The sequence below is a fragment of the Vombatus ursinus genome, unplaced genomic scaffold (assembly GCF_900497805.2).
Source record: "Vombatus ursinus unplaced genomic scaffold, bare-nosed wombat genome assembly UNPS02000580.1, whole genome shotgun sequence".
In the NCBI taxonomy this organism is placed as follows: Eukaryota; Metazoa; Chordata; class Mammalia; order Diprotodontia; family Vombatidae; genus Vombatus; species Vombatus ursinus.
In genome coordinates this window covers 1,117,549-1,133,822 of record NW_020940358.1, presented here as the reverse complement: position 1 = coordinate 1,133,822, position 16,274 = coordinate 1,117,549, and the positions used below count along the sequence as shown (strand labels likewise).

Genomic DNA, 16,274 nt, shown 5'->3' with positions numbered 1-16,274 from the left:
TGTGTGTGTGTGTGTGTGTGTGTGTGTGTGTGTGTGTGTGTGTGTGTTTGATCCAGAAAGAAAAAGGAGTGATCTGCCCCCATGCCTTGGGCTTAATGGTTCTCCAGCCCAGGATCTCCACTATGATGAGGTTACTGAAGGCAGTTTGAGGACAATCACAATAACATTTCATGGGTCAGCTTCCATCACCTCACAATTCAGGAATGTCCACAAACACCTTCAGTTTCTTTTTTGCAAGGATTAATTTTATATGCTACATGGATCTGCCAGGATGAGTGGATAGAATTCTGGACTTGTGGAGTCAGAAAGACAGGGGTTCAGATCCTACTTCTGACATGTCCAGCTGTGTGACCATGGTCAGGTCACTCCTCTGAATCTCAAGCAACTCTCTAAGACCATGAAGTTACAGATTGTTTGTGATCTGCATTAGTACGGGCAATTGTTACCCCAACCAAATCACCAGTTCTCAACATATTGAACCATCACTTAAGGGTTCATCTAAACTTTCTTTCAAAGACTTTTTTGTCTTTAGGTAGAAAGAAAACTCTCTTCAAATTTAGCAATTTAACTTCTAAACTATTAGAACTGCCTAAAAATAGAATAAGCTGCCTTGGGAGGCAGGGGTTCTCCACCACGAGAGGGTGTTCAAGTAGAGTTTGAATGGTCCCCTCATCAGGAAGTAGCACAGAATCCACCTGTCCTAGCATATCTGGGACTAGACCCTTACACCCCTGAGATTCTAGGGGTTCATAAAATATCCCTGCAAAGAGTCAGATTATAAACCACTTTTGGTACAGAATCCATACTTTTGGGGCTTATGTGTACAGCCAAAACTGACCTTCCACGTTGCAGGACAGAGCCTGGCTCACGATGCCAGTGCCATTCTTTTTGTCTCCTGGCCACTTGTAGACATAGAGAGATGTGTGTGAAGATCCAGCATCGAACACCATCCCATACTGGTGGAGCCATGAGATACAGGTCAGTTATGCTTTGTTAAGGTAACTTAATAGATCTAAAAATACAGAAATCCCTCATAGCAGCCCCGAAGATAGAAACTCTGTGTGTGTGTGTGTGTGTGTGTGTGTGTGTGTGTGTGTGTGTGTGTGTGTGTTGGATGGGGATAAAGTGGGATAGGGGAAAATATGGCAGGGTAGAATATGGCAGGATAGGGCCTACCTTGGCATGTGGAAGCCCAAAGACATCTGAGCCATCCACAAGAAAGAGGATGAGGGCAATGACTCCTGATACTATTGTGGCTCCCAGGAGGCCAATGAAGACTGCGTCTCTCTGGCGGCGCCCCATGTTCACCTGGAATCTGGGGGTACAGGAAGCATTGAGGACCCAGCCAAACCTCTTCTGCTGGGGGGTCCAGCCACCCATGTACTCTCCCCAAATAGTACTTGCCCCTCCCAAGCCTTGGACTCCCCCAGAGAATTTCCCCCTCAGTCACTGTTATTCAGGTCAAGCCTTGTACTACATCCTGAACTTGCAGATTTAGAAGTAATTCTGGAGAGGCCAAATGGGAAACCCCTACCTTCAGGCCGATGTCTAGACGAGGCTCAGGATTTTATTGCCTGAAATAGAGAATCATTTGTCTTTATTGGGTATCCTCACATCTTATGGACAATTCCAATTCTGCTACCATGGACCCTCAAAAAGTGATATTGCCTTTCTGCAACTACAGGTAACTCCATCAGACCTTGAGTGTATATTATAAGATGATCTGGAGGTGAAGTTCAAGTTGTATAAGAATTATCTGGATCTGTGAAGTATTGGTTCACACAGGAATTAGAACTGGGCAGTGTTTGAGGAAATGTGGTATTATAATGCAAAGAATGCTGAAATTAGTCAGAGAACTGTGTTCAAATTCTGACCCTGCTATTTATCCTGTGTGACCCTTAGGGGAAACTCCTTTCCCTCTCTGAGACTCATTTTCCTCATCTGCAAAATTAGGGGGTTGAATTAGATGGTCTCTAAGGTCCTTTCCAAGCTTTAGTATTCTATAATTCTTTTTCCTCAAGGATTCAGGTACAGAAATGCAGAGAAACTTGATAGAAATGCAGTTAGTCCCACCTCTAATTTCTTACCTTTCTAATCAAAATTTCCTTTTTTGTTTTTAAAAGGCAATAGGGGTTAAGTGGCTTGCCCAGAGTCATAAGGCTATTAAGAGTCTAAGGCTCAGTTTGAACTCAGGTCCTCCTGACTTCAGGGCTGGTACTCTATCCACTGCACCACCTAGCTGCTCCGAAATTTACTCTTCAATGGCTGTTTTTCCTTAGGGATTTCTAAAACTTCCTTCTCTCTAACCATGTAGTTTTGGGGAGAAATTTTGTTCTATTTCAATTCATCTTGCTTCACTGGAATCACTAGACTTGGTATTTATACATGGCTTTTCCTGGTATGATGGTTGTGTGATTTTGGTTTTTTGACTAGGCTTAAGATTTCATTGGTAAAACTCCCAGTATGAAAACACCCTCCATCAATGCAGATCTGCACAACTCCTTGATCATTTCTAGTTTTAGAAAGTCACCTCAGGCCCTGAGAGGTTAAATAATTTGCTTGTGCTCACAAGGTTAGTACATGTCAGAGACAGACCTTGAGCCCAAATGTTGCAAACTGCAAGGTCAGTTCCTCTATCTACTCTGATGCCAAGATGCCTCTAATTATTGGATTGAGTCTACATTGGGGTCCTCAGAAATGTGGATTTTGTTCTCACTCTGAAAAGTAGCACAGAATTTGACTTGTATTGACTTCTACCTCAGGGAAAAATTCAGGACTCAGGAAGACTCAAGTTTCAACTTGCCTAGGCTACTGGCCTTATGGTAAGGGACTGAGTAGACTGAGTTCAAATTTGAAGCAGAGAGACTTGGCCCAGGCAAGCTGGCTTTGGACTTTGTGTCTCTCTGTCTCCTCCCTATATCTGGATGTAATAGAAGGCTGAAGTAGCTTGGTTTTTTTCTATGTTGCAATCAGAAATGAAATTTTAAGCTCCTTATTTCTAAGAAATTCAACTTCCACTCATTCTCTTGCTCATGGACACTGTTGTTGCACATTTCTAAGGTGGAAAAAAAAAGCAATATTCCAACTCCATTTACTTGCTTTTTAAAATAGCTAATGACCCAAAAAGTGGTTGTTGCTTATTTCTTCTCCTTTCATGTAGTTCCTGGGGCACATTATCATCTGTGCCCTTCTTAAAGATCTCCAAGAGAAGAGGCCCCAAGGTTTTCCTCAATTATGCATTCAAAGTTTTATCCCCTAGTGAGCTGGAAAGTCTTTCCTTTATTGTAATTGAAATTTCTGCAGTTTTCTCTAGCTTGGGCTCTCTGTGAATATGGAGGACAACTGGTGAAAAGTCCTCCCCCACTACTTCATAGATAGGAAGACAGATGTCCTCAGGCTTCTAGTCTCCTGCCACCTTTAGGGCTGGAAACAATCTGTGATTTCATTGGCATAGGGAACTCCCCACAAGGAAAATCTCTCTGTTGATGCAGGTTGGCATCCTTTCTGCAACTTGTCTCGGAGAGCTGCTTAGGGCACAGTTAGACTAAGTGATGGCTCTGGGTCGCTCAGTCAGCATGTGTCCAAGACAATACTTGAACCTGGGCCTTGCTGACTCCGAGGCCAGCTGTTTATTCACTACACCATGCTGCCTTTCTGCCAGTTCCTTTCATTTGTTATTTTCCAAACGTGATTTCATCCATGCCTCCCTTTTTGGCATCCCCTATATTATTTCTAAAGCGCAGGAACCAGCTCCAGGCCATGCTTCCGCATCATTCCGGGCTGCAGCATTCCAAGCTTCCCAGGGTTTCTGCACAACAAACTTCTCCCCATTCTCAGCTTAGCTGGAGGCAGGGAGTCCAGAGGCCCTGGAGTTCGTTTCCCCTGAGCCAAACCACGGGGAAATCAGAGCAGAGCCACCCTGGTGCAGATTTTCATCCCCTCACTCCTGAACTACTGTATTACAAAAAGCCTTTCGGAGGGTCTCCCTGCCTCAAATCTCTCCCCACACCAATCCAACCTCTCCTCAGCTGCCGTGTCGCTCCGCTGCTCAATGAGCTCCTGTGGCTCCCAGTGACCTCTGGGATCACAGTCCTATCTGGCGGTTTAAAGTCTTCATTACTCAGTCCCTTCCCACCATTTCAGGATCCTTACACTTTACTTCCCTCTGTTTTTTATGATACAACAGCACCCATCTTCTCCATGTTCCTCACACACAACACATCACCTCCCAACCCCTGTGACTTTTCAAAGGGAGTGTTCTCCGTGCCTGGAACACTTCCCCTCCTTACTTGTGTCTTTGGGCTTTGCTGGCTCCCTTCAAGAATCAGCTCAGATCCTATCTTCTGCAGGAGGCCTTTCCCCTTTCCTATCCCTCCTTTCCCCTCCCACAGTGCTTTCCCCGGTGATTATCAGCTGCCTGATCTGCATATACCTTGTATGTACATAGTTGTTTGCATTTTTTCCCATCATTCCTAGAGGGCAGGGATTGTTTTTGCTTTTCTTTGAAGCCTCAGTGCCTAATACAATGCTAGGCACTTAGAAAGGGCTTAATAAAATACTTGTGGATGACCATTGGCTGGCAGGAGAGGTGGTTTAGAGCCGCTATTTCCTTCTCCTGCTGTTGGGTCTCCTGCTTAATCTCCAGTCTTTGGAGGGAAGAATCTGACCTAGTGCCTGCCATCTCGGGCTGTGCGTATCTCTTGCCTGAACCCCAGCCTCCTCTAGGAAGAGGTGAGGTCCCTTTTACTGAACAATTAACCTGGTCATAATCTTCAAATCCTGGTGATTCTGAACCCACAATCCAAACCCCATTCACCATCTCCCACCACCCAATTGCTTATTTCCTTCCACCCCAAAGACCCAAACACCACCCACCTCTCTACTGTACCCCTGGAGTGCCTGTCACATAGACAACAAACTTGCCTTTATCTTAAATCTTTTCTTCTCCTGCTCCTTCCATCTTCTGCCAGTAACAGAGACCTGGCTTCCCTTCTGATGACATAGTCTCCCTAGAAACCCTTACCAATACGGCTGCACTTTCACTCATCCCCTCAGCTCTCTGGTCAAAGGGGGAGAGTTGGAATACTGCTTGCTCCCCACTGCCACTTCTAGGTTCTCCTCCTACCCCTGTTACTCAGTAGACTCTCCTTCTTTGATGTTCCTACAATCCACATATTCAAAATACCGATAGTAGTTGTCTACACACCTCTGCAACAATCCCCTTCCTTCCTTAAGGAGTTCAGTACCTGGCTCACTCAACTCCTGCCCTCATACTAGGGGACTTCAACCCACATATTGACTCTCCCTCAAACACTCTTACTTCCCAGTTCTTCAACTACTCGTTTCCCCTGACTTACTCCTCCACAACACTTTGGCAACATGTATGCCTTTGAGGTTGCCATCATTCTCACACGAACCTCCTCCAAGTTCAAGAACTGTGAAGTTCCCTGATCTGATCACTAACTCCGACTTTCCACCTCTCTCTGTCTTCTCCTACTAACCCCTACTCTCCTTCCACTCTGTGGCCTCCAATACCTCAACTTCAGTTCTCTCCCCAGCCATTACCCTTGCCGGTCTCTTCTTCTTTCCCCGTCTTGACCCCTTGGTAAAACAATTTAATTCAACTCAACACCGTTCTCTTCTCTTGAATCCCTGGCCCTGCTATCATATCAGAGTGTCCTCTGCTAAGCCAGCCTTGGAATACTCCCAACATATACTGCCTTCACTCCTATGCATGTGCTACTAAACAAAGAGGGAGGGGGATAGCATGCAATCATCATTCTAACTAGGTCCACTCTAAATTGGTTTTATGCAACCTCAACTAGATCCTGGCTGATGCTCGACAATCCGTCTACACTTTCCTTATCAACTCACCACCCCACTCTTGACAGCAACTCTTCTACGTCTTTTTATTCCTCCTCAAACCTTCCTTGGCCCCTTCACCCCACACCCTCTCAACTAAGAACCTTGCCTTGTATTTTAACTGAAAAAATTGAGACCATTCATCCAGGGCTCTCTTTTCTCCCTTCGTCCTTATCTAATGATCCTTCTATGCCTTCTGCCGCTATCTCCTTCTCACACAAAGAGGTGGCTCTACGTTTTGTCAAGCCAAACCACTCTACCTGCCCAAGCAATCCCATTCCATCCTGTCTCTTCCAGCAGATTGCCTCCTCTGGCATCCCCACTCTATTACACTTACCTTCAACCTCTCCCTATCCACTGGCTCCTTCCCTACTGTTTACAAATATGCTCGTGTCTCCCTCTTCCTCAGAAAACCCTCATTTGAGCCTTCCATCCCCACTTTCATCTTAGATCTCTTCAGCCCATTATGGCTAAACTCCTTGAGAAGGTCATCTACAAAAAGGTGCCTTCACTACCTCTCTTCTCATTCTCTCTATAACTCCTGTTTTCTCCAGAGTTACCAATGATTTTCTAATTGCCAGATCCAGTGGTCTTTTCACAATACTCATTCTTCTTGACCTTTCACCACCCTTTGACACTGTTGATCACTCTCATCTCTCTAGGGTTTTGAAACACCTGGTTCTCCTGGTTCTCCTACATTTCTGAACTGTTCCTTCTCATACTCCTTTGCTGGATCCTTATCCAAGTCATGCTTACTAATCAGAGTCCCACAGGGCTCTGTCCTGGACCCTCTTCTCCCTCTCTATTACTTCACTTGGTAATTTCATCAGTTCCCAAAGATTCAATAACCGTTTCTGTGCCAATGATTCTCAAATGTACCTATCCTGCCCCAAACCCTCTGCTGACCTCCATTCTGGCATCTCCAACTGCCTTTCAGATGTCTTGAACTAGATGTCCAGTAGACATCTTAAATTCAACATGTCTAAAACTTTATTTCTTCATTATCTTTCCCCCTAAACTCTTCCCACTTCTAAACTTCTCTGTGACTGCCAAAGGAACCATCATCTATCTTCTCAGTCTCCAAATCTAGGTATCATCCTCAACTCTGCACTCTCATCCTCCATATTCAATCTATTTCCAAGACCTATCAATTTCATCTCAGCAACATCTCTTGAATACACCCTGTTCTCGGCTCTGACGCTGCCACCACCCTGGTTCAGGCCCTCATCACCTCACACCTGGACTATTACAATAACTTGCTGGTTGTCTCCCTGTCGCAAGTCTCTCTCCACACTAGTCCATTCTCCATTCTCAGCTACTAAAGTGATTTTCCTAAAGCACCAATCCTGTCATGCCATCTCTCACCCTCAACTCAATAAACTCCCATGGCTCCCTATCACCTCCAGGATCAAATATAAAATCCACTATTTGGCTTTCAAAGACCTGCATACACCTGCACCTCCACCACCACCTTTCCAGACATCTCACACCTTCCTTTCCACCACATACTCTGATTCAGTGACACTGACCTCCTGGCTATTCCATGACCAAGACATCCCATCTCTCAGCTCTGGCCATTTTTCCCAGCTGTTCCCCACTCTTGGAACACTCCCCCTTCTCTGCTCTACCTACTGACCTCCCTGACATCCTTTAAATCCCAACTCTACAGGTCCCATCTTCTACAGGAACCCTTTTCCAATTCCTCTTTATGTATTGTCTTCCTTTATTATTTATTTCCTATTTATCTTGTATATAGTGTTTGCTTGTTGTTTCCCTCATTTGATTGTGGACTCCTCAAGGACAGGGACTGTCTTTCGTCTCTTTTTATATCTTAGGTGCTTCTTAACACTAGACAGTGTAATAAGAAAACAGTCTATTAAGACTCTGGTGTTGAGAATAACCCTGTTATAACATTGGTGTCCAGGAGTCAGGGATCTAGAATGTTGATGAAAGGCTGCATGGAGTAGTGCATAGAAAGCTGTCCTCCAAGCCAAGAAGACCTGAGTTCAAGTCTTGCCGCGACACATACTGGTGAGTTATTTCACTTGAGTGCTCTAGGCAACTCTCTGAGACTATAAATTGTGGAGGAAAAGATACTGACTTCAATCAATGAGGTAGTTTCCTAATTTGGGTGTTCCCTATAACACTGGAATCTGGGGGTCAGGAACAACTGCTAACATCCTGAGGTTGAAAATAACTCTGTTTATAAAATGTTGTTAGGGGGCAGCTAAGTGGTACAGTGGATGGAGAACCAGCCCTGCGGTAAGGAGGACCTGAGTTCAAATCTGGCCTCCGCTGTGTGAGCCTGGGCAAGTCACACAATTGTCTCAAAAAAACAAAAACCAAAAAAAAAAAAAAATGGTGTTTGGAGAGGCAGGGAAGTGTAGTAGATGGGGCATGGGAGTCGGAGTCGGAGGACCTAGGATCAAATCTTGGTTCCACCACTTACTGATGGTATGACCTTGGGCAAGTCACTTCATTTCCAAGTATCTCAATTTCCTTACCTGTAAAATGAAGATGAGAAGAGAGTGTTTGGATTTGATGACCCCTACATCAATTTCCAGATTTAAGTCTATGATTCTATCAATCCTATTCCAAATAATATTGGAGTCAGGAAGAGCCTTGGGTCTGGGTGGTGGCCGATATTTTTGGTTAAGACTAGTGATTTTACTGGTCCTCCCAAAGAGGAACTCTCTCTTCTGGTATAGACATGTATCTCTGCTCTGTGGTTTATAATCTTATCAAGTGGCCTGGGGCTCTGAAAAGTTAAATAACTTGCCCAAGGTCAGATAAATGTCGGAATTTGAATTCAGGTATTTATTCCTAACTCAGAGTCCTAAACCCCACTGCCACTAAGGGGCCAGGGATAACCCTGTTATAATGCTGGAGTGAGGGAGTTTCATTTATTAATTTTTTTTAGGTCTCAATCTATGATATCATCAATCCAAGGATCTACAAAAGTGGAAACTCCTTGGACCAAGGCAAAGTGTCAGATCCTAGGTACCTTGTTGGCTTAGAGAGTTACCTAGAATACTGAGAGGTGGTGACTTACCCAGAGCTAGTGGGAGTCAAAGACAGCATTTAACCTAGTTCTCCCCAATTCTGAGGCTGGCGCTCTATCCACTAAGCCACACTACCTCTTATGATGTCTAAAATAACTCTGTTATGGGGTTTGAGGGCCAGGGAAGGGAGAAGCGTCTAGGATGACGCTTACACTACGGGCTTCCTGTGCAGAGAAATGTGCATCATTGTGTAATAATACTAATAGTCAGTATTTACATAGTGTTTCCTATGGGAGGGGCAGCTAGATAGATCAGTGGAAAGAACTCTGGGCCTGAAGTCAGGAAAACTGAATTTGACCTCAGATACTCACTAGTTGTGTGACCCTGGGCAAGTCACTTAACCTGTTTGTCTTAATCCACTAAAGAAGGAAATGGTGGGGCAGTGGATAGAGCACCAGCACTAGAGATGGGAAGACCTGAGCTCAGATTCAGCCTCAGACACTTACAAGCTGTGTGACCCTGGGAAAGTCACTTAAACCCAACTGCAACCTCCACCCTGCCCAAGAGAGAAAAAAGGAAATGGCAAACCACTCTAGGATCAGTTGCGAAGAAAACCCCATGGACAGTATTGGCATGCTATGGTCCACGGGGTCATGAAGAGCCACCTGAACAGCACTGTAAAGTGCCAGACACTGCTAAGCACTTTACAATTATTATCTCATTTGTCTCATTATTATCTCATATCTTATTATCTCATGATCTCATTAGATCCTCACAACAACTTTGGGAGGTAGGTGTTATTATTATCCCCATTTTACAAATGGGGAAACTGAGGAAAACAGAGGTTTTCCTGATTCCAGGTCAGGCTCTCTGTGCACTAGCTAACTGCCTCTGAGGGTAGATATGGTCGGAAAATGACTGGATGGCAGCCAAGGTCCCTCCCAGCTCCAGAACTATAAAATGACTTATTTCTCATCAGGAAGACAGAATTTCACTATCATTTTCAACCAAGAGTCTTTCTTATTGTTTATCACCTTAATAGGCAGGCTAGTGTTCACAAGGGCCACATTGTGCCCTCTGGAGCAATGACCTGACCTTTAAAAGTTGACTGGAGAATCCAGATTATAATTTCTTTATCTCGCCAGTAAACAAGAAATCACTGGCAATTTGGGAATCTGGTCTGCTTAACTGTGCATGTCTTTAACAAAAGATTTGTTTCTTTTTTTTTTTTGCTCAGTGGGGCAGAATAAGATAGAGAGAAAATAAATTTTTGGCAATTGAAAAAATTTTTAATTAAATTTTGAAAATTAAATCATTGATACAGGATGCATCCCTAAGTCAACATGGATATTTGTAGAAGGTTTGGCTACCTTGGGGCCAGAAAACCACCACTGCTACCCCCAAACAATCAGCATTTAAAGTGTTTATTTAAAGTATGTTGAAGAAAAAAACATCAAAACTTAAACAGTACTCTGGGTTTAAGTATTAGTCTGCCAGAAAGTTTTGTTTAACTTTCATTAGCCTGTATCTAAGCCATTTCTAGTTTGGAGAAATAAAGATGTCCAAACTGGCCTAGTCCTCCCAATCCTTCAAATGAATGCAATCATTTTACCAAATAAAGTTAGTATAACTTCGGGTACTGCCATGGTCAAGTTACGTCTCTGTAGAGATGGAAATCCAGTTTGAGAGCTGCCACTGTTTGCTGGGAATCCTTTGGATCAGAGTTTCTTAATCTTTTTTATGTTGGGGATCTCTCTGGCAGTCTGATGAAGTTTATGGACCCCTTCTCACAATCGTGTTTTAGAATGTTTAACATGAAATATGTAGGATGACAAAGGAAACCAATTATGTTGAAATAAAGATATAATTCCTATCCAGGTTTACAGAATGCCCCACCATCGCCACCACCTCTGCTGCCCCCAAATCGCTGCTGCCCCAAAATCGATCCATAAAGTCCTTGCCTTGAAAGGGTAGTGGGGAAGGGGTGGTCCTCAGGTTAAATAAGAATCCCTACAGATTCACTAAATGCCCAAGCCCATCCCAACAAACACTTCTCTACAAATTTTTTGAATAATTTATAAAGACCCCTTTGTAGGATGGGGCCTCTAGTACATTTAGCCTAGGATCTGTTGTGACAAGCCTGTTTAATGCAGTTTTTCTAAAGTGATTGAGTGAACCAGACCTATCTCATACAGCTGTTGGGTGGAAATTGATTTGCAAATCTTAAAGTGCCATGCAGATGTGAATTGTTATGATTATTGTAATTGTTGCTGTTGATCATTCCTCAGTCTCATCTGACTCTTTGTGACCCCATTTGGGGTTTTCTTGTCAGAGATACTGGAGTGGTTTGCTGTTTCCTTCTCCAGCTCATTTTACAGGTAAGGAAACTGAGGCAAACAGGGTTAAGTGACTTGCCCAGGGTCACACAGCTAGTAAGTGGATTTGAATTCATGAAGAGACTTCCTGACCCATCATTCCATCCACTGCACCATCTAGGTGCCCTAATTATTTTAACATGTTTTCCCAGATATGGCATCAGAAACACCATCCCCAAGAGACATGATAATGCCTCTAAACATTAGCGTATCTTAAATAAAAACAATCTTGATGTATTTTCTAAAGTAAATAATCTGATCTAAATTGTACAATGAAGTTCAATTCAGTCCAGCAAAGGGTATCCAAACATCTACTGTGTCCAAGGCATAATGCTTAGTACTGGGGGAGACTCAAAGTCTAGATATAGACAGCCCCTCTTGTCTTCCCAGACCTCACCTTCTCGGAACAGGGATTTGACACATGCACAACCACATTTCAAAATCATACATGATAACTGTACATGTGAGAGGTACAAAGTGCTATGTGAGGTCTGAGGAAGATGAAGTCATTTACCACTGTGATCAGGGAAGGCTTCATGGAGGAGGTGGCCCACAAAGGATGGGTAGGTGCTCCACAGGGGTAGGGGAAAGCGGAAGGGGGAGGCCAAGAATGCAGGCAGAGAGAGATTGGATTGTACCCGAGAGAGGGAAGGGTGCAGGGTGACAGGGTGTGTTTGAGGGAAAGTGAGCGCTCTAGACTAGCTAAAACATGAAGTCCTTGGAGGGAAATCATATGAGATAAGGCTTGAAAAATAGATTAGTGCCAGATTGAGTATCGAGCAAAACAAATGAAACTTTACCTAATAGGATTATAAGATATTGGAACCAAACTAAATGATATCTAGCTGGCACAGTGGATAGAACATTGGACCTAGAATCAGGTCCACCTTTGTCCAAATCTGGACTCAGTCACTTACTAGCCCTATGACAAGAAGCAACTCACTTAACCTTTGCCTACCTCAGTTTTCTCATCTGTAAAGTGGGGATGATAATAGCACTTACTTCCCAGAATTGTTGTGAGTATTAAATGAGATAATATTTGCAAACCTTAAGACACTATATAAATGCTAGTTATTTTTATTAAGTCATATGAATGTTCACAAGGATCTGCTAAAGACTTGGGGGGGGGGGGCTTCAGGGAATGACCAGAGCAATAACATTAGCTGACATTTATATAGCACTTTAAAGTTTGAAAAAAGTTTTACTTTTACTATCTGTTTCAATCTCATAGCAGATAGGAATTATTATCCCCATTTTACAGACGCAGAAACTGAAACCCCAAAAAAGGCAACCTTGCTAGTATAGTCAAAGGTGGGATTTGAACTCTTTTTGACTTTAAGGTTCTGCACTCTGTACACTGTGCTCCTTAGTCCCTGGCCATAATGACTTGGGTGGGAATACTGCAACAGGAAAGGTTTGGGGAGAAGAGAGATTGAAGTTAGAAACTTCTAATCTCTAATCAGCCTGATTCTTCAGTTCTAGAGACCTAAACACCATCTTCTTCCATGGCTGTCTTCAATCCCCAAGATATCAAAGCACTTGCAATGACTGGAAATCTTTAACTGTCCTTTTACTGGATCCCAATGAGTTCAGTCAACCCAGGAATGCACCTTTGATATCTCTGCCCTTCTTGGATGAACCTCATTTACTAACCCCCCCACCCTCACCCCAGTCAAGGCTGCCTATGGGTGGGAGAGGGGGAGGGGTAAATGTTCTAGGCCTATGAAATTCTGGGCATTCTGAGAGCTGCATCAAAGGACTGGGGGCTCAGGATGGGACTGGTGGTGGTAGACTGATGTGGAAGAACAAGCAACTTAAAGGTTAGTTTCCCAGAATCTCTTGGGGCTGAGCAGATGAACTTTTCCATCTGGGTCCCCTCTGCCTTTCCCCTGGCCACCCTAGAACATACCAGGACTCTTGGTACTGACTTTATCTCTCTCTTTCCTTACTTTACCTGGAGAGATGGGAGCAGGGCATGTCTTTTCCTTTACCCATCCTAATCTTCTGCCTACCTCAGACCTAAACTGGTTCTGTCAACTAGCACCTGCTGGTTTCATTTGCCCCCCACTCCCACCTCACAGAATGCATGACTTACATAGTACCTCTTCTAGGCAGCCAGCCCTTAGCCCCTGGAAGGTGTTACCAGCAGTTAGCCGTGTAGGGGCTCCTGCTTTGAGAGCAGGAGTCCCTGGTATACTCCTGTTTATCTGGCAGGAATGGGAAGGGGATGGGGTTTGAAAAGGACTGGATTGGGGGAGGGGAGACAAGGGGAAGGGTAGAATTCGTATTTAGCCAACTGTGGCTCTTGTGAAGACCTGTGCTTCCCACCTCAGGTCTAGGTATCCATCTGTCTATCTGTACTGTCTGTCATTTTTATCAGTGCCAGGTGGGGTCAGTGGCTGTTATAGCCCAACCATATGCCATATCTCTGAGCTAGCAGCAAGGGGTGGGGATCTAAGGTGACAGATCTTCCTTGAGACAACCAGGAAAGGTACTGTCTGGAGATATCAGGAGACAACCCTAAGCCCAGCCTGGGCTTTACCCTCTGCCCCCTCCCCCAAATATATATGCAGGGCTTCTGTGCCCACTGGAGTCAAAATAATGCCATTCCTCCCTGCCTGGCACCTGCCCTCCCTGTTGCCTTCAGGTCCACCCCAAGCGCCCCTCCTACCCCTGCTTACCTGGACTAGGCTGTGTGGGAGAGGCCAGAGGGTTTCATAGGAACTTGGAGGAGAACATGTTTGTCAGGCAGGGCAGCTGGTCTGGGACAGGACCTGGGACTGGATGGCTCCTTTATCAGCTACGCAGCTCATTTTGATCCCGGTCATCAGTCTCCTCCAGTTCCCTCCCCTCTCCTCCACCTCCCCTGGGCCAATCACCTTTCCAGTGGCAGAGGCCCAGCCAGAGTGGAGGCCCAGCCCTCACGGAAGACCAGTGGCTTGGACTCACCCTTCACACGGCTATTTACTCAACCAAGCCCTCCCCTTGTCCCCAGGTTTGGGCCCAGCGTTAACCCCAGGTGTGCCAGGATATGGAGGTGAAAGAGGGGGGGAGGCTGAGCCCTGGAGAAATTGCAACCTAGAGGAAGTTGAGGGTGCAGCCTGGAAGGGGTGGTAGGGTGGGAATTCCCATCCAAGAATTGCTGTCAGTCAGGCAGTGGGGCATACTGGAAACAGCCATGGATTTGGATTAGAGGGCCTGGGTTCGAGTCCTAACTGTGTTATTCTTTTACTTTGAGCAAATAATTTAATCTCTCTAGCCCTTACACTTTCTCATCTATAAAATGAGGTATTGGACTAGATTCAATTTGGAATTTTGTGAATTCCCCAGCCCTTCTCCCTCCTTTAATCTATCACCCGAATCATCCCTCCAGGCCATATCTGTCTGCAGCTCTACCTTTCAAAGTATCCACTGGCTAATCTGAGAAACTAATACAAATTCATGTGCTAAAGGAAGTGGACTAAAGGCCCCCCACCCCCAATTCCCTCCCCTTTCCTTCCCCCTCCTCTTCCCCTAGGTGAGAACAGACTTGAAGCTCTGGGATTCCCCAGAGGCCAGTGACCCCAGCAGGTGCTGGAAGTGCCTTTAGACTTTAGCTGAATCGTGTTGATAATCCTGTTTGCAGTTCTTACCAAACTGGAGGCAAATCCTTTGCAATCTCCCCTCCACCAGAGCCCCCACCTCCCCATCCCTCCCTCCTCCTCTGGTACCCCGAGAGCTGGTACTTAACAAAGGTAGGCATTCTCTTGTCCACAATGACTGTTGTGGTCACAGCAGGGGTAAATCACAGCAGGGTTGGAAACTGGGGGACTTGCTTCAGGTCCAGGGAAGTCATTGCTGCATTTCCTGAGCCCCCTCTCCAACCAAGAGATCCCATCAGGGTCCCTGGGATCCATCCCAGACACTAGGTGAGGGCTGAAGAAAGCTGGGCAGTCACACCCCCATCTCTGCCAGACCCTTCATCTCCCCAGAAGCCAGGACTCCAGGGGCTGGAAGCAAGCAGAGGAATTGGAATCTCAGTAAAGAAATTTTAGGACTATTTTCTCTGTGATTGTGAAAACAAAGTCATCAGAAATGAAGATCCCTTCTCTGTGCATATGCGTATGCTTATGCTCAGAGCCTAACCTGTTCAGGAACGCTCGTTCCCCCACCAGAGGACCCAAGAGGGAGGCTTCTATAGTTTTATCCCAGCACCAACACAGAGCCCACCTACTGGATCCCCCTGGGAGAGCTAGGGACCATAATTTGAGTGTCAGTTTTGTTGTTGTTATTCAGTTGTGTCTGATTCTTTATGACCCCATTGGGGTTTTCTTAGAAAAGATACTGGAGTGGCTTGCCATTTCCTTCTCCATCTCATTTTACAGATGAGGAAACTGAGGCAAACAATGTTAAATGACTTACCCAGGGTCACACAGCTGGTCAATTTCTGAGGCCAGATTTGAACTCAGGAAGAGAAGTCTTCCTGACTCCAGACCCAGTGCTCTGCCCACTGCACCACCTCACTGTCCCTACCTGTTGAGTAAAATGGAGCCTTCTACCTCTGTCCTCCCTCCCTTTCAAGGTTGTAGGCTGTTATCTCCCAATGCCTTTTCCTCCCCTCTCCCCCCACCACTTTTTTCTCCTTAGCCTTTTCTTTTTTCTTTATCCCTCTTCCTGTTCCCCTCTTCAGGGAGGTCCCACCCTGGCCTCTTCTCTCTCACTCCCAGTGTCTGATTCTTGAGACTCAGCATGAGAAAAACACCACACATTTCTGACATGGGAAACTTGGAGTGCTTCAGAGGGGAGGAAAAAAATTGGAGGATCATAGGAATCTTTTAGAAGCCAAGCCCAATCCCCTCACGTTATAGATGAGGCCTAAAGAAATCACCTGTCCCAAGTCACACAACTAGTAGAGAAACTCCAGTAGCAAAGCAGGATTCGAACCTAGGTCCACACTGCGGCTCATTCTATGGATGGGAGGGAAGAAGACTTGAGGGAACCATTATACACACACACACACACACACACACACACACACGATCTCATCAAAATCCCA

General features: G+C 45.1%; 1 protein-coding gene across 1 annotated transcript in view; it reads right to left on the bottom strand.

Annotated features, from left to right (window-relative positions):
* ENTPD8 (ectonucleoside triphosphate diphosphohydrolase 8) overlaps window positions 1–14,069 on the bottom strand; it is a 21,995-nt gene extending 7,926 nt beyond the window's left edge. Inside the window, exons 1-4 of the mRNA XM_027847873.1 lie at window positions 13,921–14,069; window positions 1,535–1,574; window positions 1,177–1,315; window positions 839–956 (exon numbers count right to left, since the gene is read on the bottom strand). Coding sequence (XP_027703674.1) covers window positions 839–956; window positions 1,177–1,302 — 244 coding nt within the window. The 5' untranslated portion in view covers window positions 1,303–1,315; window positions 1,535–1,574; window positions 13,921–14,069. The remainder of the gene's footprint in view (window positions 1–838; window positions 957–1,176; window positions 1,316–1,534; window positions 1,575–13,920) is intronic.
* Between the last annotated feature and the right edge of the window lie 2,205 nt (window positions 14,070–16,274).